The 26377-nt window shown below is 43.7% G+C and overlaps 1 protein-coding gene across 2 annotated transcripts in view; it reads right to left on the bottom strand.

Annotated features, from left to right (window-relative positions):
• The window catches only part of SORCS2 (sortilin related VPS10 domain containing receptor 2), a 1055028-nt gene that overhangs the window by 451284 nt on the left and 577367 nt on the right, over positions 1 to 26377 (bottom strand). For both annotated transcript variants that reach the window (XM_088473883.1, XM_088473884.1), the window contains exon 3: positions 13880 to 13979. In XM_088473883.1, the coding sequence (XP_088330009.1) occupies positions 13880 to 13979 (100 nt within the window). The remainder of the gene's footprint in view (positions 1 to 13879; positions 13980 to 26377) is intronic.

Below are 26377 nucleotides of genomic sequence, written 5' to 3'. Positions count from 1 at the left end.
TTTTTTTTTATATAGTTGCTGCATTATTTGTTAAATGTGTGAATTATAAATGTAATTGCCACATAATGATCACAGTCACATCGCTCTTGCAATTTATGTTTAATGAGAATTTATTTTGTGCATTCGACTGGGGACAGAGCATCTATTACATATATTTATTTTTTTCAAACTTGGGGAAACAATGAAAGTAGGAGAGGACAGAGGCCCTGATTCAGAGCCGGACGCTCTGACAGAGCTGACAGAGCGCTCGCTCTGAATCAGGGCGTCTTTTTTCTTTTTATGGAGTGGCCTCCTGGCCGCTCGAATTGCTGTGGGTTGCCACCCACAGCTAATGCGAGCGGCCAGGATGATGGTCGCGATGGTCAAGACCATCTTGACCATCGGGCTTGCGACGAGACGTGGCCGCAAGCCCCAGAGAGCTTTCGGCTCAAACAGAGCTGAAAGCTCTCGCACTGACATCACTTGTGATGTCAGTGGGGCCGCCCCCAAATGGTAGGCATTCCCATGGGAACGCCTCCGTCTGGGCAGCCACCCCCCCGACCCGCCCACCATAGGGGGCGTGCTGTCACTCAACATCGACAACACGCCCCCTTTGGTGCGAGACCCGGAGCGACGAATTGCCTGTCGCTATCCGGGTCTCGCGCATGTGCACGACGGAGCCGGCTCCGTCGTGTGCATGTGCTCTAGGCCACCATCGACCTGGTTGCGAGTGCTCAGCGCTTGCGACCGGGTCTGAATCAGGCCCTGAGCGTTTAATCTCCTGCAAGTGCAGTGTGTTCTTGTGTAGGCTACTTTGAAGTTGAAGGGGAAAGTATCCTGATCAGACAAGTACTGGAAGCACAGGGTAGTGGGAGCCTTCTGACAAACAGGTTCTGGAAAATATGGTGCTAAATGCACCTATAGTCGCCCACTGCTTAAACCCCCTAACTCCAGTAGATACCAGGGGGCAAGTCTTAGGTCACGTGCAGGAGGGGAAGGTGTAATGGTGCAATTCACTACATCATAATCCTACTTACTGCGCAATTACGCTCATTGCACAGCAGCAGACTGGACACTAGTCCCTATCACTGCACTACGGTGCCCCACCCACCTCACAAGAAGAGGGACCCAACAGGGTGGGCTACTCTTCCATAATGTGAGAGTCTCACTGCACTTAAGCTGGGTATGCAAGTATGAACAGGGCCATACAGTAATTAGGGGTGAGCAAGCAGTGGCATAGCACAAGGTGCAGGGCTATGGGGGTGGCACCATCACTGACCCACAGCACCTGCATTTGGTTTGCAGGGTGTCTGGAATAGCACCCTGCAGCCAGCACTGAGAGCATCAGGTAATACAGCTCTACAGCTCAGTGTCTTTTGGATGCTCCTGATAACCTCCCTGCAGGGCAGCGGATAGATCCCCTTCAGTAGATGTACCCTGACATCATCAGCTACTGTCCAACACATTAGTTACTATCCACATGGACTTAGAGGAAGAATATAAACCTGTGGCGGGCGAAGCAGACCACCGTGCCAGAAGCATGGCGAGTGAAGCGAGCCCGCGAGGGGACAAATGTTGTCTTTTGGTGGCCTTTATGGGCATGGAACCGCAGTTCCGTCCTCACTCCACATCACTTCCAGGTACATCTACTGATTTGTTTGTTTGCTTTTGCTGAGATTAAGGGTAATGTGCAGACACTGAAGTGTACTAGATAGTACACAGTATAGCAGAGCTTCCCCACTAGATTTCTCCTCTTCTACTTGGAAAAGCTAGTTTTTTTTTCTTTTAAAGATATATAAGTATCAGCTTCCTTGGTGTCTATAGTCATTTTCTAAACTGAAGTAAAAATCTGCCATTGTTTGAAATATTTTACCCATAATCCTTTTAACATTGCCTTTCCGTCCACTCTCATTGAGGTTTCATAGCACACTAAGAATAGGGGCATGATCTTGTGGTAAGGGATATGTGCGAGTGACATCACACTCAGACGTGTATGATATCATTAGAGGTGTGACCAGGTTCACAAGACAATTGAAAGAATGCTCATAGCCAGAGATTAACATATCGCTGGGGGCCCCTTCACAATTTTTTGGGGGGGCCTGGTGATGTGTCCCCTGCTGTTTTCTGAGCCTATACAGGGACCCAAGGGCACAGAGTGGGGGGGGGACGGGGACAGATTACCCGGGCCTGAGGGGCCTGGCGGGGGCCCGGCGCTGCCCACCCCCTCCCTCACAGCAACCCAACACATAGCGTGTGCTGAGCTGCAGTGGAGACTTTGTGGCTGTGGAGGGGGGAATCGATCACACTGATCGCACCCCCCTGGCTTTGAGCAAGGCTGAGGGGGCTCAGAGCGCCCCCCCCTCCCCAGCGTGGTGCTGCAAAGTTTTTTTGTTTTGTTTTCAGGAAGGGGGCGTGGCCACACCTCCCGCGATTAGGCCACCACCTCTGTTACCAGGGCCCGCCGCGGCTCTCGGCAGGCCTGCAGGGACCCACACATGAACAGTAAAGACCTGTTTGAGCTTCACTACATAGGTCCTGAGTCAGAGACTCAGAGGTCGCAGCCGCTCTTGCAATAGCGGTCGCGGGAATATGCAAATGCAAATCTCAGCCGTCCCTTTGTGCTAAATGGTGCGGTGCAGTGTATGAGTGGTGAGACAGCCACTTTCCGGCTGCCTGGTCTGTGCATTTGCGATGGAGAGTGTAAAACCATCAACACAACATCGGTCGGACATTTGCGGGTAGCCTAGGGTGTATTCTAGCAACTCTACTCAAATCCAACTAAACATGAAGCTGTGGATTTGGGGTTGGAAACACGGCAGCGTTCCGAGACACTCCCCTGCCACTCCCCTAACACGCCCATGGTCCTGCCCCTTTTTGCAATCACTTTAGGTCACCTCCCAGTCTCCACGAACTGCGAACGGCATCGCACACATTGGTTCGCACGTGGCCAGTAAAGGTTTTCAATTCTTTTTGTGCATGCTCTGTAGCAAATCATTGCTTGACTGCATAAATATTGGCACTACTACAACCATCTGTCTGTGAATCAGTCCCATGCTTTGAAAGTATAACTGGGGGAAGCAATGGCAGGTGGCAGAATTGTCTTCACCAACTAATAATAGTTAAAAAACAAATTGATTACAAGCAATGGGATTTTGCCATTGACATTCCCCCATCGATTGTAAAACTATTTACCATTGGGAGGAAACCACCGACGGTTACGATGGCTCATACCTTGCATAGAGGGGACACCATTTCAGTAGTGCTTGGAGAAACTAAATATCAGAAAATGACAGTCCCTTTCAGACGTAATTAGTGCTTTGCAATATTTGGTATAGTGTAGAGATGAAACGGAGGCACAGAAGAGATGGAGAGGAAGAGATCCTTTATCAGCTTCTGTATGGGGACAAGTAAATAATCATTAGTCACGCTCCTGACAGCCCCAGTACACAGTGTAACGCAACCTTCCTGGTAGACACGATTGGTGAGCTCGCATACAGCGCCATCATCTCATCTGGTGTTACTTATCCGTTCTAAGCCAAGATACAAACGTGTGTTGTACTAAACTGCCATGTCTGATGTTCACAGATGATACCATACTGACAAGTGACAAACTCCTTCTCCTCCTCCCACCAGCTTCTCAGTAACTCTAATCTTCACACAGTCAAGACTACACGTTGGGTTAAACCTTTCCATTACAGCAAGCCCGGTGCTTTTGTTTATGTGGATCTGTACGTCTAGAACATAAGAACCTTTCCTTTCATCCATCCTTGCTTATCTCGCAATATAGCACAGCAGTTGTCAGAGGTTACGTCTAGCTGACAGCAATGCACTCGCTGGTAGATAATGGCTTTTCAGTGTGCAGTTTTGTGCCTTCCTGAAAAATACAACCTGTCAGTGGTTGAGACACTGGGAAGTTACAGGAGAAAGAAAACACGCTAATGGCCGGAGTAACAATATCTTCCTGTACTCATGGGCGAAACAATGGAAAGAAAATGTGAATTATCCACTTCGCTGCCTCTAGATCTTAGAGACACAGATGTTTTCATTCTGACAGACCTTGGCTAGATCATTACATGATCACATCTGTACTTTTATGTAGCTCAAGCAGCTTGTCTAGAGCCCAATTAATTTTTACTATAACCAGGCCCCACCGATTACGCAATTACATATATATATATATATATATATATATATATATATATATATATATATATATATAAGACTTTAGGCTGAGAGTGCTCTGCATGCTGTCTCCTTTACTGTCTGGGCACTTGGACCTCCTACCTAGCCAAGGGTGCTACCACGCATGCGAAGTGCTACATGCCTCTTCTTCTCTCCTCTGTCCTATGGTGAAGGACGTGCCCCTGAGTGTCTCCTACACTGGAGACTATGGGGTCTATGCACTAAGCCTTGGAGAAAGATAAAATGGATATAAAGTACCAAAAATGACAGGAGCTGATTGGTTGGTACTTTATCTCTTCCACTTTATCTCTCTCCAAGGCTTAGTACATAGACCCCTATGTGTCATTGCCAAGACCCCAATATACCAATGTGTCATCACTGCTACCTATATATTATACATCCCGCTGACATCACTGTATATATGTGCATCAACCTGCATTAACCCCATACTGTATGCTCCTCGCTGCACCTGGAGATACTGCATTGCATACCTGCTGCATACAGTTTAACCCAGTGTAATTCTGCACTTGGGATGGACATCGGAAGCTCGGCATTGAATGGTTGCCAGGCTTCCGACATCAAATCCAGCGATGTAATGGCATCTAGCCATTGCAACCATGCGATGGTATACCCATTGTGATGGCTATACTGTGCGCAGAAGTAGTCATAGCATGCGCACTTAGGGGGCAGAGCCTCGTGGCATCCCCATTCACTTCAATGTGGGGGCGTGCTCAGCACTGCCCGAGATGCTGGGCTGCCACAAGGCTCCCCCTAATACTGTGAATAGATGCCGCTGCTTACCCGTGCTACCCTCACAGCCAGCCATCGGATGGGCATCGGAAAGCTGCATCCGATGGCTGGCAACCATCAAATTCCCAAGATTCGATGAAAAAAGTACTTCAATCGAATTGGAAACATCGATGGTTGCTAGTATCTGCTCTGGACCAGTTAAATAACCAATCACTGGTTAACTTATCTACTGTGTGGACTAACCTCCATGGCACACCACTGACACCCATTACCATCATAGGATCTGCCGATAATATCATGGTTGGCAGAAGAAGTAGCGCAGAGAAAGGCCCTTTTTTCGGTCATAATAGTAGGAGTGGCTGTTATGAAACATTATGTATTCAAAATATGTAAATGCAATACGTGGTGCATGAGATACAAGGTATAGTACAGTTATAAAAGTATAAATCCACCAATGTGAACTTTATTTAACCTACAGTAGATGAGAGAGATAAGAGGTAAGGGGTCAGTTTTGTGAATGGAAACCTTCCTTGACTGTCTTTGCTGGTTAGTTACACTCTGTGGTTGATGGTATCTAAATTTAGCTGCAGGTCAAGGAAGATCTCTAGAGAAGTCCTCTAGATCACTAACATGTCCCTGGAAATCCCGTTGCTTAAAGCTTATCCGACCAGTGATTTTGTTGACGTCAGGAAGTTGGCACGGCAGTATGAGGTGGACTTTTTATGCTGAGGGCGGCACGTAATCTTCACCTAGCCGTCTCTTCAGTGCGATGCACACACACTGGGACTGTAATGGTTAATTTGTTAATTTCAGCTCTTCTGGATTTTTTTACTCAAGAACTTTCCACATCAATACCAAAACCTGACCTTATGGATCCTGTGTGACAATAATCACAATCACTTGTTTATGCCATCATCATCCTACAGGAAACATTTGTTCTGCTCACCCCAAGAGATCCTGAGGTTTTGGCCAAGTGGCCCAGGATCTGGTATTTTGTCCGCTGTGAGTAATACATGGTTAGTACCTCTGTTGAGGTGCATACACACGAGACGATATCTTTGAACGATATGAACGATAACGATATAGTTCAACGATACATCGTTCATATCGTTCCGTGTGTATGCAATGAACGACCAATGATGCGTGCTCCCACTGGACGATAACGATATTGTCCATCGTCCATACATGCAGGCCAACCTGGACGATATCGTTCATTTTCCATATGGGAGAACGATCGTTGGTCGCTGGTGATATCTTTGGTGTGTGGATGAACAATATTGTTCATTCAGCACACCAGGAATTTCAAATATCGTTTGCTGAACAGATCGTCCTGTGTGTATCCAGCATAACCAGCCTAAAGGGAATCTTTGGGGAAATGTATGTAAAGTGAATTTAAATGGAGTTGAATGTGTACTGTGTGAATTTTACACATTAACACATCCAGCCATCCCTGGAGTACTGCTGTCCCGATCATCTGATTGCGATCCAGCCAATCACTAGTCAGCCTGAGTCAGCTGGTATCATCTGACACTGCTCATCCAATCCTGGCTAACCCCGGGGTATATATTCCAGTCTCTGGCTCTCAGTCATTGACAGGACAATGGGCCTGATTCAGAGCCGCTCGTAAGCGGCCGCTCGTTCGCTCCAAGCGATGTTTGCCCAACTGCGCATGCGTACGGATCTTTATACGCATGCGCGAACCAGTCAGTGCGGTCGAAATTCATGTGCTCGCAAAATAGCGAATGCCTGATAATTTGAGTGACAGAATGAGGCGTATGTGGGTGGTAACAGGGGAAGGTGCTTGAAAACGTGGAGTGGAGTTCCGAACGCAGGCGTGCTTAAAGGTCAAAACGGGCGTTTTATGGGTGTGCATAATTAAAACAGCAGCGTCATTGACCACGTCACTGGGTTATTTTATAGCCAGAACTGCTCGCAAGATTGTGGTAGCAAAAACCAACCACAAGAATAGCGAGCAGTTCATACGCTGGTCGATGTACTCGATTAATCTAATAAATAGCGGACATGACGTAGGATGCGAGCGGCCAGGGGGCGTATTTATCCAAAAAACAACCGCAAGTTTTGTTCGCTCGTTCAGACCTAGAGGCGTGAACAGACCGCAAAGAGCGAACGGTTCATTTGAATAGCCACCCCTATTTTCTGGACGAGCGAGCGCTAATTGCGTCCGGATCTGAATCAGGCCCAATGTCTAGCTCAGTCCCTACTATGTAAAGCTTACTGAGCTCCTGCTGCTTTCGTTTGTATCCTGCTGGTGCAGTTCTGATTGTGTTTGCTACACTAACTCCTATGTCATTCTACTCCTGTGCAATCCACATCTCCAGTTGCTTAGATAATATACAGCCTGTTCCTGTGTTGCTGATTCTGGTCTGCACCTGTGCAAGTATACACCTGTCTAGCTCAGTCCCTACTGAGAGAAGCTCAACTGCTCCAGTTACTGTACATTAGTTTGTTACCCTGCTGGTGCAGTTCTGCCTGTATTTGCTGCACTAAGGGCCTGATTCAGTCCCGGTCGCGAGCGCTGAGCGCTCGCAACCGGGTCGATGTTTGCCCACTGGGCATGCGCACGACAGAGCCGGCTCCGTCGTGCGCATGCGCGAGACCCGGCTAGCGACGGGTGCTCCGTCGCTCCGGGTCAAGCTCCAAAGGGGGCGAGCTGTCGATGGTGATTGACAGCTCGCCCCGTTTGGTAGGCGGGCAGGGGGGGTAGCTGGCCAAACGGAGGCGTTCGCCTGCCGTTTGGGGGCGGCCCACTGACATCACCAGTGATGTCAGTGGGAGTGCTTTCGGCTCTATTAGAGCCAGAAGCTCTCTAGGGCTTGCGGCCACTAGCCCTACCACAACGGTCTCGTCGCAAGCCCGATGGTTGCGATGGTCTTGACCATCGCGACCATCAACCTGGCCGCTCGCAATAGCTGTGGGTGGTCACCCACAGCTATGCGAGCGGGCCAGGAGGCCGAACAAAAAAAAAAAAACGCCCTGATTCAGAGAGAGCGCTCGTTCAGAGCGTCCGTCTCTGAATCAGGCCCTAACTTCCCATGTCATTCTACTCCTGTGTAATCAGCATCTCAAGTTGCACAAGTAATTCCAGCTTGTCCCAGTGTGCTGAACCTGGGCTACACCTGTGCAAAGCATCCACCTGTCTGCTCAGGTATATCAGCCATTCCTGCTTCCCTGGTTCCGTTCCATTGTGCCGAATCTGTGCTATACCTGTTCATAGTATCCTGTTTCCCTGGTTCCATGCCAGATTATTCCACAGCTACCATCCATTCCGGTGTTCGGTCTGTATCCGGTCCTGTCATCTTTAGAGTGCTTCCAGACTACAAAGAAAACCCAGTCCAAGCTTGGTAAATACCCCTGGGGCTGCGAGCTGAAATGGTGCGCCGGCAGCTGATCGCGCCCGACAGGAGCAACAATTGAATAGCTCCTGTCGGGCGCGTAGGGGGCGATACAATTGAATACCACTCTTAGAACTGCTTTCAAGTCAGAGGAACAAACAGAAATTCTGGATCCTCACTTTTCCAAATTCAAGAGGAATAAGCGGCTCTGGTGAGTTACTATCGTGCTTGTATAATTAACGCAAAGCACCATCAGCACTAACAGGCACAAATTAGGTACTGTGCTCTCAAACACACAACACCACTATAGATGAACTTTATATACTTGTAATCTACATAAAACATATCGATAAATTTTAACGTAACATTATAAATATTTGAAATGGCAGCCTGAAAAAGAGAAATCTAAAACAACCGAACACAGAATGCAGCCATTTTACAATTTCAAAAAATTAAAAAAATCTATTAACAAATATATTTGCATTTAGGATATTCAATTTTAATTCCCACGAAAGTCATTATTTTTTATTACCAATAGATATATTGATATTGATATCATTTTCATTCATGGTATGTTTCCAAGTCTAAATTATGATGTACATCTAAGTATAAAGGTATATTTTTATTTCTTATTCTAGAAAAGAAGAATTCAGAAAGAGGAGGATGTCGCTGAGAGAAGTATAGATTAGATGGTGGGAGCTGTTGGATTAGGAGTGCTCCTGCGTTGCCTCCATCCACAAGTAGGTAACTGAGCCGGCGGTCTGTAGGGTGGGGACAGCAGCCGACTGGCTGTTTCAGTGGGGCACCGCCATAAGAGCAGGGTGCACTGTAGAGTTTCAAAATTGGGCAGGGTGCGGCGCCCCGCTAAAACAGCCTAGCAGGAACGCTATCCCGGGGTCTCTATGCTACCTGATGTTCTAAATGTTTATTTAATTAAATGATCAGCTATTATATGATCCATACTTGCCGACTACCTGGCTGCTCCTGCCGGGAGGGAGCAGCCAGATCGGCAGGGCAGGGGGCGTAGCCGGGTGGGCAGATATAATTTGCGGGCTTGACGGGGCGGGGCCACGCGATCGCGTCATTTTGGCCCTGCCCCCACTACACAATGCCGCTAAAACAGGTATTGTGAAGCAGTTGGCGGGGCTGAATTGCATCACTGCCCCCCCCCGACCCAACTGCAGGGGTTTAAAAGGTATTCGCGGGGGGGGATCGGCGGCAGATGGGAGGCTTGCCTGCCTTTCCGGGGGGCTGGGAGCTGCACCCGTTTATCGGGAGGCTCCCGGACGAACGGGAGGGTAGTCAACCCTGATATGATCACTGACAATTTATATGATATGCTTTCATGGTGTTTCAATAAAAAATTTACTTAAAAAACCCCAAAAAAACTAAGACCTGGTGTCTCATAAAGTGACTGAGCGCCTGCAGATCCCAGCCGTCGGTACTAATTAGCCATTCAGGAATGGGGGGGTTGCATAATCCATTCATAAATGTACTGTAAATGAGAAAGCAGTCTTCCAAGGAGTTAAAAAATGCATATTAAAGGATCAATGGCCCTTTAAATAAGATTCCATATAAGAAGCATTGCATCTGCACTTCAAAAATGAAAGATGGGCTATAAATAAATAATAGTAACAATAATACATGAATACCAGCGTCTTACATTCATTATATCTTCGGAAACCTTTAACTCCAAATACTGTCTGAATAATTAAAAATACAGCCATAATAAGTATGACTGTTTCCCTTTGGGTTCTGTGTACCCCTATCCTATGGACCCCCTGCCCATAGCAACTGCGCTTAGTTTTATTGCAGTTATTTTATTTTTTAATGGCTACAGTTTAAAAAAGAAAAAGTTTGCAACATACACTGAGGATCCTAAGGTGTTAAATTATACACACAGCCTAAGTCAATGGGATAGACTTGCATAAGGAAATAGCAACAGCTAATGAACTGGACAATTAACCTCACAAATTATTTAAGAGCTGCTAAAAATTCAGTGCCAATTACCCTGCAGTCTAACATGTAGAACATATTTTACCTTAATTCCACTTTAAATAGTGTATGGCAGAGGAAAATGATTGCAAACGGACCCAGTGCCAGACAAAGGCTGGAAGTTTTCAGGGAAAAAAAAAAATCCATATATTTCTTTTCTCAATTAATGTTTTGTTGAAACGGCAAAGTTCATTTCTAAGGGAAAGCCATAATGAGTCAGACATTGGCAAAGCGCTATTTGTATGGTTAGTATGCAAATCTCCTTCTTTTATCTCAATTAGACGCGCCTCTCCTTCGCTGGGGCTGAAATAACATTTGCACTTGCTTAAACTTTTTTTTCTTGTCTCCTTTCCTAAGCTCTTTAATGTTTCTCTGGGCAACGATTCTCCCCACCCAAAGCCAATTCAAGCTGAGGATATTGTAAAAAGGGGAAAAAAACTGTAAATCCTGATTTAAAACATGGCCGTGGTCTTGTCATGTGTGCAGAAAATGCCTAGAAGTGTTTGAAACTGATCAACGACTTAGTTTCATCCATTCCAAACATCTTTAGCTTTTTCCTATTAAATATATGTTTGACACAAGGGGCTTCTCTAGATCTCTCGCTTTGACCTTGCTTTGGCCTTTCTCAAATCCATGAATATTGCACAAGCAATTTAAGCATTGCAGCACAGTGTAACAGGAACACTTACTGTAAGTGTAGACCATTCACTCCAGGGGGAGGCAAATCAATGTCTCCACAGCTTCTCTGACACTATGTGCTCATGCTGGGATTTGTAGTCCCACAACAGCTGGAGTGCCTAAAAGTAATTAATATTACACTGACATACAGAAAAAAAAACCATTTACTATAAACTATGGCTAAACATAAATTCTCATTAAATAGTGGGGCAGATTATGGCATCGATGGCCTACTATGGGGGAACGGCAATGCCGTGTTGTGCCCTCAATACAATTGTATGGTTGAAACGGCATTCACCATAATTTATTTATTTTGTACTGTGTTACTATTTGCACAAATAGCTGACATTCTGCAAGTATAATAATTATTTCATGTGAAAAATATATCTGGCATATATAGACAGGTATGTCTGAGATATAGGGGTCTATTTACTAAGCTGTGTTAGGAGATAAAGTGAACGGAGGTAAGGTACCAGCCAATCAGCTCCTAACTGCCACCTCACAGGCTGTGTTTGAAAAATGGCAGTTAGGAGCTGTATGGCTGGTACCTTATCACCCTTCACTTTATCTCCTAACACAGCTTAGTAAATAGATCCCATAGTTATTTAAATAGGTAAGGTTAAACCCGTTGCCCGGGTTTAAATCTTCAAGTTGTTAAATTAGGTATCTCGGACCAATTGCCACCCCTCTGTGAGGTTTTCATCCAAATCTACCCAGTGGGAGGCCCAGAACAGGTTCCCCGGGTCAATGTTGTGTCCAGTGTACAGCAACGGGAGGTCTGACCGAGACATCGACTCCCTTAGTATGTCCTCTGGGATCCAATGTTACCACTCTGTGAAGTTTTCATCCAAATCCATCCAGTGGAAGGCTCAAAACAGGCTCCACTGGTCAAAGTTCTGCCTAGCGTGCACCAACTGGGATCCTAACCCTCTAAAACCACCTCGTGATAGTTTCATCCCAATCGAATCGGAGCAGGGGTGTCTGAACGCATAACCGAACAGACCAAATTAACAGACCAATTAATTTTATATATAAAATTATTATACACTCATTGGCCACTTTATTAGGTACAACAGTAAACCACTTCTTAATGGAATTATCTAATCAGGTAATTACATGGTAGCAACTCAATACATAAAACCATGCAGACATGCCCAAGAGATTCAGTTGCTGTTCAGACCAAACACCAAAATGGGGAAGAAATTTGATATAAGTGACATTGACTGTGGAATGATTGCTGGTGTTAGATAGGGTTGTTTCAAATGCAAGATTTCTAGAGGTGTGTTTCCAAAAGCTTGATTTTAGAGCAAGTGTGGCCAGAGAGTCTGAAAAATGAACTTTCTGTATCAAACATAGAGTATTCAGCTCATATATATAACCTAAGTGGTCAGGAAAAGGTTAAACATCCCATAATAAATACATACATACATATAATAACCAGTAGGAGACTGATCTGAGCTTTCGTAAGCACACATTCTCCCACCTCATGGTAAGATGCCTGTCTCTTCTTGCTGGCAGCTGCTCTCTGGTCCATTGCGCTAATTGAGATCCACACACGCTGCAGAATTGGTAGAAGAAGCTGCTACCACTGGACCTGCTTATACTGCATGTTGTGGCTGCACCTCTAGTAAAATCGTATTATACACTATTGCTATTGTGGTTATGATTTAAGATCCTGGCTTGGCCGGAAGATGGTTTCTCCATGCAATTGGGAAGCATAGTTTCTAGAGTTTACAGGGAATGGTGGTGTGGTGAAAGTTTTGTTGGAACACATCAGGCCACATATACCATGTAAACAAATGACACGGTCTACTTCAGTATTGTTGCTGACCATGTGCCATCCTGTATGGCCACAATCTACCCATCTTGTAATGATCCAGCAGGATATCTGTGTGATGTGATGTAAGCATAGACCAGAATCTCTTAGGAATGTTTCCAGCATCCTACTGAATTCATGCCACAAAGAATTCGGGATGTACTGTAGAAAATGTGGGTCCTACTTAGCACTAGTACCTAGTACTAGGAAAGGAGTACCTAAAAAAAGTGGCCTGTGAGTGTAAATTAAAGGTTGCACATTACTAAGCTTGATACTTTACAGTAAATAACTCAATGATTTATGCAAATTAAATATGTACTTATAATCTGTTATATATATGCCTCTGCAGCTGTCATGTTAGAATGGAGATGGTTCTCTATCTGAGCAGGCAGAGAGTGAATGACATTCTGTCATTCTTACACTGCAATAAAATGCAAAGTGTAGACAGGTGGAATAATTCAGAGAGGCAAGTTATTTTATAGCAACAAAATTTGACCCGTATCAGATGCAATTAGGAGATTAACTAAAAGTAATGTGATAAATTTCATCAGTCTGTAATACAGTAAGGCAGTGATTACTCTACCTTTATAACAGAACTACGATAGAAGGTCAGACTGACACTGAACAATGTATTTAACCTTCATTCTTCCTCTCTGAAAATGTTAACTTTGGGCTTACACGGTCCTTTAAAGTTGAATTGTTTTGCAAAGTGACTCATTTTTTTCCATAGATTAGAAATTATCTTCTATAATGGCACAATCCTATCGATGTCTATGCATGATACTATATTGTGTTCATTAAAATAGTTCACGTTATCAACAGAACTGAGCTGTAACATTTTGGAACAGTTTACGTGTTATACATAGTCTAACTGTATATTATACATTTTCCCCTGACACACACCTGCTCAGAAAGTATCATTTGAATCCTGGAGACTCTAATGCACACATATAGACTTACACACAGCATATATAATGTAAGCCTCTATGACACCAATACAAATCCAATATCCAATAAACAGCCAACACATGATATGACCAAATTCCCCCGGTCCACAACCGAAAACCAATAATCTGTAAATCATCAAGTTTTATAATGAGCATACCCGGGATTCAGCCTACAGTACCTTTTTCTTGTTTGTGGGACAGATGTAGAAGTTGTCAATCACTGTAGTTACACCAGGCTGTAGGTTTAGCTTTGAGTACGTAGTTCCATAATCCGATGACCTGGTATAAAATATAGAGAACAAGAAATAAATAAACTCAACCTGGTCTTTTACCTGTATATAGATAAAGAGCAACCGTGTTGCCTGAATACAAGTGATCACGATATAGTATGCATTTAAAAAATTGTAACACAAATATGGTCAGTGTTTTTAAATCAGGTACCTGCCAACGTGTCAAAAATTTTCTGCCAAGCCCGGTCCACCAAACTACATCCAATTCAGTTCAAACCATAGCCAACGCAACCAAACCACATCAATTTCCGGTGAGGTCACCGTCACACCCCTATTCAGGTACAGCGCCTCCCATTAGTCTACCACAAAATGTGTCTCCCCTACTAAAAATTTGGATCTACAGTCATAAATGTGAATGGGGTCAGACCAGGTCAGTTACGTAAAACACAGAGGGCATGAGTGGAAGTGGGGACGGATCTTTCGATGATCTGCATACTGCGCATGCCCTGTAGAAAGGATTCACTGACTGCATGCGTGCCCACATGGATTGCAAGTGACTGATGGGCCGCTCTTCCCTGGAAATGGATGGTAAGTGGGCAGAGACCATGCAATTGCATAGAACCGACATATCTTGTGGGAATGTAGTGGGCAAGTAAGTCAACTTCCATACTCGGTAGTAGTGTGCAGATGAACATGGCACAGGCCATCCTTCCACATGAAGATGGGCAGATAATTGGCCTACACAGGCAGATACTTGCATTAGCGTAAGGCAGTAAGGCAGGCTGCCGCGGCTGTACGGAACTGCTGCCGCGAATGCAACCGACATAGGGGTCTATGTACTAAGCCTTGGATAGAGATAAAGTGGACGGAGATAAAATACCAACCAATCAGCTCCTAACTGTCACTTTACAGGCCGTGTTTGAAAATGACAGTTCAGAGCTGATAGGTTGGTACTTTATCTCTCTGCAAGGCTTAGGGCCTGATTCAGGTTGGAACGCAAGGCTGCGTTCGCACGCAGCCAGCCAACGCTTGCATTCTGCGCATGCGTATAAGACGCAGTGCGCATGCGAGAACCGGCCACTGCCATCGGGAAGCGATCGCAGTGAGCATGCAGTGCCCTCACACAGTGGTTGACATGAAGTGACCGTTTGAGAGTGGTGACAGGGGGGGTGGTCAGAGAAACGCAGGTGTGCCTGGGCGTTTAAATGCCGCTATAGGGGTGTGCTTAATTAAGCCCATGTGATAGCATACGCTGGCAGAAGTCTAGATGGTGACGGGAAGTTTAGCAGTTTCTGCGGTAGGGTCAGGTCAAGCACAACTGTGCGGATGGTTCCGATGTTACCTGATGTTTTCGCTGACTTGCGGATGCATGTCATGGGAAGTGGGCGGCTTTATACAGTGGTGGGCGTCTTGGTATAGAGCGGCGGTTGCCATGTGATTGCATTCATTAGCATATTGCGATGCAATCCATCGTAAATCAGGCCCTTAGTACCTATACCCCTTACAATCAGCCCCAGGATGCATACTAAAACAAACCCGAAAATTTGCAATGTTTTAAAAGGTAATGATTTATATTCATATAATCTAACAAATTTGGAAACTTCACACATTTGGTTCAGTCACTTATTTGAGTTTACGCAGAGTAACTTTCTCAGTGTAACATTATCTGATCAGACTGCGTTATATTGTATGTATAACTGTTCCTCACATTTCCCCACGTTTATTAGCATTTACAGAGTTTAGTGTTATTTTCCATCTCACTTTTGGTCTTATGGCTAAACTTTGTAGACTTCCTCTCTTGCCGTAACCACATAACATTGTGGTGGTTTAGGAAACCGCCACTCCTCATATAATAATTAGCGGTGTAGACAAGATGAATTGCATGTGGTGTGAGAGAAAACGGAGGGTATGTTATCCTATAGCGCAAGAACTCATACAAAAATAATAACGTTCCGTGTGCTGAACCAAAAAGAAACATTATTTTTAATATTGAAACTTCCCAGTAACATATTTTATCGATACAGAAACCTGAGTCAGCCCGTTCACTGCGCAGCTCGGTTTTCCCACAGTTTGTATAATACCTGATTTATTGCTATTGTGTTTATTCTAACCAAGTTCACATTTCTTAGATGTAATATTGGTATTTTCTGAAATAGGAAGTGTCAGCTGTAAAGTGTAAAAATCTCTGTTTTCAAATTGTATGTAATATAAGTGATATGATTTTAACAGCTCTGGTTGTAAAAAATAAAATGAATGTTAAGAAACAGATGGACATGACTAAATTAACTTTATTATTGAAAATTTAGGTTGTGAAATATATATATATATATATATATATATATATAATTATATATGGAACCAGCAGTTACTATTTATATATATACTGTCGTCCAGCAAAGTCATTATTTGTATAGTGCATATATTGTAGTTACCCTACAGAGAGGAGTATTCCACTTTATTGCTACCACAACCATCACTGTAGGAGCACACACACTGACTGAGACAGGGGCCTATTAATCAACGCTAAAATAACATTTTTAAGGTCATTTTCCTTATTTACCGTAATTTTAGTATTCATGAAGACACTTAACACAGGAGATATCACTGATAGCTCCTGGTTAAGTCCGCCTGCGTTAATTTCCACACTCCCCATACATTAGTACATTAGTATGGGGATCTAGAAATTATGCTATTCATCAAATTCTGAAAATTATGTATTTTCGGAATTTGATGGTGTTACTATACGCCACTCTCAGGTGGTGTATAACGGGGTACACTTACCTGTGTCAGTGTGGGCAGGTCCTCCTTCGGCTCCCTCTGTCGCTCCCTGGTCCCTCCTCTGGCTCCGGCTGCTGCTCTGGCACTGTGTTCTCCCGACAGAACACAATAAAGTTTAGAAAAAAAAGAAGTTTTATTTTTTCCTAAACTTTATTGTTTTTTTCTGGGAGACAAAGTGTCAGAGCAGACACCGGAGCCGGAGGTGGCTGCAGCGGCCAGGAAAGTGGGGGACAGGGAGGTGAGCAGAGGGGTGGAGGGAGACACACGCACAATTACCGCAGCTGTAGGCAGTGCTGCGCATGCACTACTTTTACGGATGTAACGGCGCATGCGCAGCACTGATTACATCTGCGGTAAGGTAGGTATAGGCAGGGAAAAGTATCTATTTCCCGAAAAGCTGTCATCGCAAAAATGGCAGCTTTCCGGAATAGACACTTATGGAGAGGAGGAATGATGAATTCCTCCGGTAATTAGGTAGAACTCCATGCGAGTTCTAAACCTAATTACCTCCATCGGATTTTTAGTAATGATGAATAGGCCCCACAGTGAGAGGAGTAGGGGCAAGAAAGGAAGAAAGACTCGTTCCTCTCTCACTGCCGTCTCTCCTTCTATGCTGATTTTAGTTACTACATTGAGACTTGCATCACCCAACTCTCCTTCTGGACTAAATGAATGCAGTGAGACATGTGTCTGGGGTGCTAGGAGATATAGGAAGAGGCACATCAGGGGCCAGAGGCATTGTAAGAACCTCCTTTCTGGAGCCATTATGATGGCACTGTCTGGAACAAGGTCCACTCCTCACCTCGCCTCAGGGGAGAAATGGCTGTGCCTACAAACCAATATTAATACGCTGGAGATATAATTATAAAGCAATGAAAGAAAATTAAAAAATACATAACATGCTTATTATGGAACAACAGGTAATAGGCCTTAGATGACCCGAAGCTAGAAAGCCTTTTTCATCTGATAGTGACTTTCCCATGCAGTCATTTTGCTCGACAGAATATTTTTATTTGTTGTAAATTTTTATTTACTTTTCTCACAATGAGAAAAAATGTGATGGGCCCATGATAAGCAATTAAAAAACTCTTTCACAAAATAAAATGCATTCCTCTGATTTCCTGCTCACTGCAAACTGAATTATGCACTGCTTTTTGTATATGGATACAATGCATCCTTTTAGATTATAAACTCTCATGAGCAGGGCCCTCTTCCTTCATGTACTTTTCCTTCCTCACTTATACTGTCATCAACTCGGTAAATTGCCAACAGCAGCACCGAACTGAGCTGCTTTTGTGGGTATTAGGACTGCGTATGCAGCAACGGTTATTATTATTATAGCTTTCATCCTATGTTAGACAATGCTTTGTACTGTAAGTCTTTTGCATTTTTTTTTGTTTAGTTTGCACTGTTTATGTACTATGTAACCCCTTTTGGTGCCATATAAATGATGCATGATAATAATAATAATAATAATAATAATACTTTCAAATTAAAATCATATTTAAGGGGCTATTGGTCATGTATTTCTCACTAGTTTATTAATTGAATTTAGCTTTAAAGGACCACTAGAGTTTAACCACAAATTGAGTAAATATGAAAAGACATCTAAACTAGTCACATGTAATATATTGATATATATATATATATATGTTTATATATATATATATATATCAATATAGAACAAACACATTTTAAGGAGCATTTCAGAAACCATTCCTGTTGTGCCATAACGCACTGAATGTATTGTTTCAAAAAAATCTTACTGCGACACAACAGGACGAATAAAACTGCCAGTATTGCATCTCACATATCCCGTGTAGCAGATCAATAAATGTATTCAGCAAAACAAAAAAAACTATCAGTCTTTAACATGGCGATGATGTTTTTTTTTTACTAATTATCTAGAATATTTTATTATTATTACATATTCAATGTAATATTTGATACAGATGTGATTATTTTTTTAAAATTAATATTTTAATCAACATTTGAATTCATTTCAACTAAATAATGAAAGTATTTTTATTATCTCTCCAGCAGATCAATAAAAAAAAAAGAAAAAATTTAAATAAAAGAAACATTTACAGTAAATATACATGTATTAATGTAGTGTTAAATGGTTAAAAAAAAAATAATATTAATGGCAGTTCATAAATCTTCCAGACACTAAAATATATGAAACACGAGCAGATTTCCTCCTGGAATGTAAAATGAAAACATATTTTGCTTTATCTGATAAATGTGACTTTCCTGTTATTTGATTGAACTTAGATTTTTATCATCATTCTTTTCTCTTCTGTGTTAAGAACATTGGGACTTTATCCAGAATGACTTGTCTGTTGTTTTCCAGTGCTTTGAACTGTACACAGGCCATCTGTGTTTCCCAAACACTGATATTGTTGGATGGGGAGGCAGTGTGTTCCCTTTAATGCTATGAAAAGCATTTTTGCACAGACGAAATTCATTATGCTTACATGCTCAAATTAATCTGAGTATTAATTTCATATTAATTACAAATCTTTTCATTAATGTTTGGATAAAAAAAATTTTTTACAAAATCTTATCTGTTTCTGAAAAGTAGTACAACTAAAATAAATGTAATTTTTTTTAAGTAGGACTAATACGGTTAAGGGAAATTGCACCCAGAAACTTGGTTTAAAATGTAGCTCAGTATACCTTTTATGTCTTGCTTCAAATGATAAAATAATGCCAATTCCTAATGTCAACCTGACAGAATTTCAGCAAAGCATCCCTGATGCTCTAGCACACGGCAGCCATGGCATATTAAGACACTATGGGCTAAATTCAATTATGGTCGAAATCGGACGATTTTATCGCCGACGGTGAAATCAGTCGATTTCGCTGCCAATTAACGCACCCAACATTTTTGTCTAAAAATGTGATGGGGATTTCTTTCAGAACCCTTTGGACACCCTCCCCTCCCCCTAATGATAAATTATCCTAAACATTTTTTGAAAGTTGCATAATTTGGCGAAGAACGAACAGTCAAATTTTTGGTGAAAAAAAAAAAAACACGTTGAAAATGGGTTTAACGTATTGGGTTTGGTATTTCGGGGGGCGATATGGATGCATCAAGTGTTTTAAACATTGCACATGGTTGCAGCAGCCGCTTTTTCAATGGTTTTTAAAAGTGCGCTTTTAGGACACGAAAATATACTTGCACCCATTTTAATGTAGCCCGAATTTATGTGGAACAGTAATTTCCTGGAAAAAAAATAGCTTTCTATAATTTTTTTATAACATTTTCATATACGCAAATTACCGCCAACCAACACAATTTAAGTAGCCTAAATACTTACAGCCAATAATACACTTCTTAATTATTTTCCGATGTACATCAGGCATTTTTTTGGGTACAGACGCAATTTCCTGCGTGTCCTGACTTTTTTGCGCATATTCGCCTGTTTTTTGTCGAAAATTGGCAGTTTTCATCTTTTTTTTTTCTTTTTTTTTTAAATAGGCCGATTTCGCCGGCAGAAATAGGGCGATTTAGCCACCAGTGATAACATTTACTGATTTCGCACCTAATTGAATTCGCCCCTATGTGGTAAATGTAATAGAGTGCAGAGTTCTGATATCGGCCCGTGTGAGACTGCCCGATGCTTAAAAGTAGCAGTTATTTAATAGGCAAAAACAAAATGATTTTGCATGTTAAACAATTGCTACTTTAAAACATTGGGCAGTCTCACACAGGACTCCCCGATGTCAGTACTCCGCTCCCTATTACATTTACCCCATGTGTATTCCAGTTGTGCAGTTCTGGAATTCACCACCAGGGGCTGCTGTATAGACACCAGTCTGCCAGGAATGATGGGCTTTACCTGTAATTCTGACAGATTAGCATTATATTCCTCTCTTTGACTATGTTGGACTCTATGCACCTGGATTCCCTTTTACTAAATGTTCGTGTCAGATACTTCATGTATGTTGCCAGTGCTATCCTGAATTCTTGCTCAGCATTGTTCCACTGCATTCACAACACTTCAAGGGAATTTGCCAAAAGTTTTCTGTAGACCTGTATATTTCTAGTGACTGAACTCCGAGGGGTAGATTTACTAAAGCTTCCAAAACATACAAGTGGTGGTGATGTTGCCCATAGCAACCAATCAGATTATGTCTATCATTTTCAAGAATGCAATTAAGAAAACATATCTACAGTAGTATCTGATTGGTTACTATGGGCAACACCGCTGCTTGTCTGTTTTAGAAGCTTTAGTAAATCTACCCCCCAGTGTGTATCCTGTGTTATGTTCCTGGGTAGTATCCTGTTTGATGTTGCTCTCTGCCTGAGCTCTGGAACCCATTTGTCTGCAGCCTGTCCATGAAGTATGCTGTAAAGTGGGACTTTTGCTTATCTGCCTGTCAACTGCTGAGTCACGTCAGTATTAGAGATGAGCGGTTCGGATTCTGTGGAATCTGAACCGCTCCGAACATTGGGGATCCGAGTCCACCCGAACCCTGTTCGGGTGTTCACCGCCTGACTCGGATCCCCGTTCGGGGCTGAACGGCGGCCGCCTGATGTCGGATTCTCACCAGAGAATCCGACATCAGGTCTCCTCGCGTGTAGGGCAGAGCGCTATGCGCTCTGCCCTACACAGACACAAACACACAGCCGCCAGCGGCAGCTGTGTGTTTGTCACAGCAGCCAATGAGAGTCACACAGACTCTCATTGGCTGCTGCACGGAGGGAGCCGGCTGGAGCTCACACATGAGCTCCGTCTTCCGGCTCCCTCCTCAGCGTGTGACAGAGCGGACGGCGCGGGAGCGGGGATACAGGTAAGTTTTTATTTTTTATTTTTTTATTTGTGCAAGGGCCGGGGGCACTACTGGGGGGGGTCTGCACTACTGGGGGGGGCTATACTACTGGGGGGGCCATACTACAGAGGGGCCTGCTACTGGGGGGGGCTATACTACTGGGGGGGGTCTGCACTACTGGGGGGGTCTACTACTGGGGGGGCTATACTACTGGAGGGGTCTGCACTACTGGGGGGGGCTATACTACTGGGGGGGCATACTACAGAGGGGCCTGCTACTGGGGGGGGGCTATACTACTGGGGGGGTCTGCTACTGGGGGGGCCATACTACTGAGGGGCCTGCTACTGGGGGGGGGGCCATACTACTGGGGGGGCTTACTACTACTGGGGGGGGCTGCTACTGGGGCAGCCTACTACAGGGGGGGCCATACTACAGGGGGGGGGGCCATACTACAGGGGGGGCTACTACTGGGGCAGCCTACTACTGGGGGGGGCCTGCTACTGGGGCAGCCTACTACTGGGGGGGCCATACTACTGGGGGGGCATACTACTGGGTGGCATGCTAATGGGGGGCATACTACTGGGGGGGCCTGCTAATGGGGGGCATACTGCTGGGTGGCATGCTAATGGGGGGCCTGCTAATGGGGGGCATACTACTGGGGGGCATTCTACTGGGGGCACTGCATAGTGGACCCTACTACTAAGGGGACTGCATAGGGGGCACCACTGCTGGGGGACATTGTGTAAGGGACACCGCTACTGTGGGCATTGTGTAAAAGGGTCACTACTGTGGGCATTGTGTAAAAGGGGCACTACTGTGTGTCGTAACATAAATAAGAGACACTACTTTATGGTGTAATGTGAATCAGGCCCTATGTGCGGTGTAATGCTAATAAGATTGTGCACTGTGACTCCTAGGGCCGTAGCCCACTTTGTAAACAAGTACTGTGACTCTGCTGGCCGTACCCCACTGGGTGGGTGCACTACTTTTCATTTCTGCCATTGCTGTGTGGCAATGTGTCATAGATGTGCTTTATACTGTGGTGTATGTATCGTTGTGCCGCTGCTTTGTCGCTTAGTAACCAGTCAGCTCACTGCAACCTTTGGCCAATAATGTTGAAAACAATATTATAAGCTGTGATATGGTCTAAATTGACTGGAAATTAATGTTATTGAGGTTAATAATACTCTAGGAAGAAAAAAAAGACCAATTTATGTGATTTTAGCTTTTTTTGTCAATTTTTGTAAAAAAATCCAAATCCAAATCCAAATCCAAATCCAAAGCCAGTCACCGCAGTTTGGCAAATCCAAATCCAAAGCCGGACGACGAATTAGAACCAAATCCAAATCCGTTAAAAATGGTCCGGCGCACATCCCTAGTCAGTATACAGTTTCTGGGTTTCTCTGCCTACATGCTATTGATTGTGTTTTGTATTATTTGTCTACTCTCCAGCCTTCAAGGGCTCTCTCTACATACTCTGCATTCAGGGGCGCCGAGAGGGGGGGAGCGGGTACTAATTACCCAGGCCCGGACTTGCTGGAGGGGCCTGGTGGGGGCCCGGGCTCCCCCCCCTTACATCACAGCAGCCCAGCACACGCTGCTGTATGCTGGGCTGCAGTGGGAGACTTCTCATGGCTGCTAAGAAGCAGCCACAGTAGTCTCCTATGCCTGTGGGGGAGCGATCAAGCCGATCGCACCCCCAACTGGTTATGCACCAGGCTGAGGGGGCTCAGAGCGCCCCCCTCATCAGCACGAGGCGCTGCAAAACTTTACTTTTTTTTACCAAAGGGGGCATGGCCACGCCTCCCGTGATTAGTCCACGCCCCCTTCTACCCGGGCCCTTGGCGGGCCTGTCTGCATTCATGTGTGCTCTGTACAATAAACCCTTTATGTACCTTCATCTGCTTCTGGAATTTGTATTTCAGTTTTGCACATGCTGAATTTATAACATGGCGTCTTCCGGGTTCCGGCGGTTATGCGTGGAGCAGGTACATCGCAGACCTCTGACGGAGCTGTGGTTTCGGTAAATATTCTATCCCCTAACCTCCCCCCTCCCCTTAGTGCCTAACCTTAACCCTGGCTTTGTAACCCAACGCTAATCCTTCCATCTGCAGCCTGACCCTAAGTTCGACATTCCGGGAATGTCAGGATTTCACATGTCAACACTGTGAACATGTCAACATTGTGAGGATGTCAATGCATTGCCTGTCGACATTTCAAAAATGTTGACGACATAACTGTCGACATTGTGAAGTTGGCATTGATTGTTGCCATTGTGAATGTTGACCTTATGACTGCATCCCGAAAAAACTCACACAAAAAGGAGCTTATTTGCGCCCATATTCATCATTTCAGATGCAAACATGGTACTTTCTGGTCTGTAACTGCGGCAGATGCACCCTCGCAGTTGCACCCTCTTTACACCAGGAATGCATCACAGGCACTTACTTCTGAGTTGCACCCATGTTTTAAATCCCTTACCTGCAACAAATGCATTTACATAATTTTAACTACTAAAATCTTCCTAGTACAGCATAAACTCTCCCCGTCTTGCGTATACAAATACAACAAACAAAAATATTTTTTATCACGCTCACAAAAGCGCAGTGAAGTCAGCAAGCAACCAATCACTAGCAATGTGTTAGATGTGATGGCCATTATCATGATCTTGTACTTGCACCTACCCATGACCACTCTCAAGTAATCTGCCTTTCCCAGGCATATTATTGTCTGCATATGCTTGCAAATGCATGAACACAGCCTTATTCAACTTGGTCTCCGTGAGAACGCCCACATCCCACCCCGTTTGCCAATCTGAGTGCAATACACTGGAGCCAGGCGGAAATTTGCAAAATTGGAAATCTGCATGGGTGCATTTGAACTTGCACAGTACAGAATGATCTCACAAAAGTTACGCTCCACCAGACTCAGGCATCCAATTTTTTTTACAATAAAAAAAAATAATATATATATATATAATTATATATATATATGTGTGTGTGTGTGTAGAAAAAAAACATTATTTTAATACACTTTAATCAAGGTGAAAAATAAAATTTGAAGTTTAAAACATTTTAACTTTTTGCAGCATCTGCTGTCGTCATCCTGATGTCCTATCTGCTATAATCCCGCTGCTGTCATTCTTAAATATGCGTAATAGCTTTCCCATGGGGAGCCTATCGCAGGAGAGTCCCAGCGATGGCCACCACTAGCGATACCCAGATAAATATGGGGATTTTCTACATCTGGTGAACACAGCCATTTGTCACAAGAATTAGCGGTTTTCTCCCTTTGATAAATAGACCCCTCATTTTGTTAGTCCATAAAGGTGACCTTTCACTTCACTTTGAGAGTCAAGTATGAATTTTGGGTCTCCATTCTAGTAAAATGACAATTTTTAATGAAATATTTTGAGACCAAAATTGGCAGAATACTGGGAAAATTGGATCTCATGTGAGTATTTGTTAAGAAATTGGAAGCATTTGTCTTTAATCCATAGCTTGGAACTAGATGGGAAACTTCAGTAATTCTTAGAATGCTTTAGAATTTTACAGGAACTAAAATATCACTTAACCTAGTATTTATGCTTGTGGCGATACACTCATTTACCATTCAGTGCACTGTGTCCAGCGACAAATAGTGGTCACCCCTGCAAATGAGGTCAGACTACAGGCTGAAGCCTCGTCTAATACCAGATAATAACATCTGCAACCCAGACACAACAGTTACCTATTGGCAATAATCATATGTTCACTGCCTGGACGACTTTAGTCTCGTTTCTTGCCTTACAAAATTATAAGCTTTATACTGACTTTTTAATAAATAAAAAAATCCAGTAAAAATGTCTATAATAAAGAGTATACAGTACAACTAATTATTATTAATAAAATAAAAAATAAAAATTTGTGATACTCATTTAGACTACGATATTTTCCACTTGATTACTCACTGAACATTAGTTGATTAGGAGTCGTATACAAAGCAATTTCTTTATTGAAGGAGCTTGTCATCTATTTTTAGTTCCAAGCAGCAAGTGCTCTAGTTCAACTAACTCTTAATGTTATAAAATTAGAATCACTTGAGAATTAACTATTGCCATACGTGTCTAGTTGCAACGAATATATCCCCAAAGGTTAAACAAAGTTATGTTGCTCAGGGGCGGCTTAAGAAAGGAGAGGGCCCTTGTGCAGTCTCTGTGCAGGCCCCTCACCAGTATAATATATATATATATACAGTATCTGTCGCGAAGGTGGGGGGGAGGTTTGGTTTAGGCAGCCCGAGGGGACTTAGGGTTAGGCTCCGGGCAGAGGGGTTAAGGTTCAGGCACCACCGAGGGGAGGAGGGGGAGGGGTTAGGCACTAAGGGGGGAGGGTTAGGTTTAGGCACTTACCGGGGTGTCAGGGTGCAGGGTAGGGAGGGTTAGTATAAGGGTGCAGGAAAAGAGGGTTAGGGGTAAATAGGACAGGGGAACGTTACTTACCGTCCCCCTGCCGGGATCTGAACCATCGGGATGCCGCTGTCAGTGTACTGACAGTCGGCATCCCGTCCATCAGGATTTCATACCGATTTCGTCTATGACATCAAAGCAGTTAAACATAACATTATTAAACAAATTAATATGTAATATAGCTTTTGGCTACTAAATGGGTCTGTGTGGATGATAGGTACATTTTATCATGAATTACACGGTGTGCTCTCTCACACACGTGTAATGACTTCTCCAGAACACTGAGGAAATGGCTAATAATCCATTCCAGGAAATAAGACCATTATTTCTATAGATATTTTTTTTTCTTTACCGGCTAAACGAAGTTTTATTTATATAGTCCCTGGACATTTTGAACATTTAGGGGCCGATTCATCAAACGATAAATGGCCCGGTGACCATGT

Source organism: Taudactylus pleione, unplaced genomic scaffold, assembly GCF_031769625.1.
Source record: "Taudactylus pleione unplaced genomic scaffold, aTauple2 ptg000143l, whole genome shotgun sequence".
NCBI classification, from domain to species: domain Eukaryota; kingdom Metazoa; phylum Chordata; class Amphibia; order Anura; family Myobatrachidae; genus Taudactylus; species Taudactylus pleione.
Note: the sequence above shows the minus strand (reverse complement) of the source record. Positions and strands in the feature narration are given on the sequence as shown.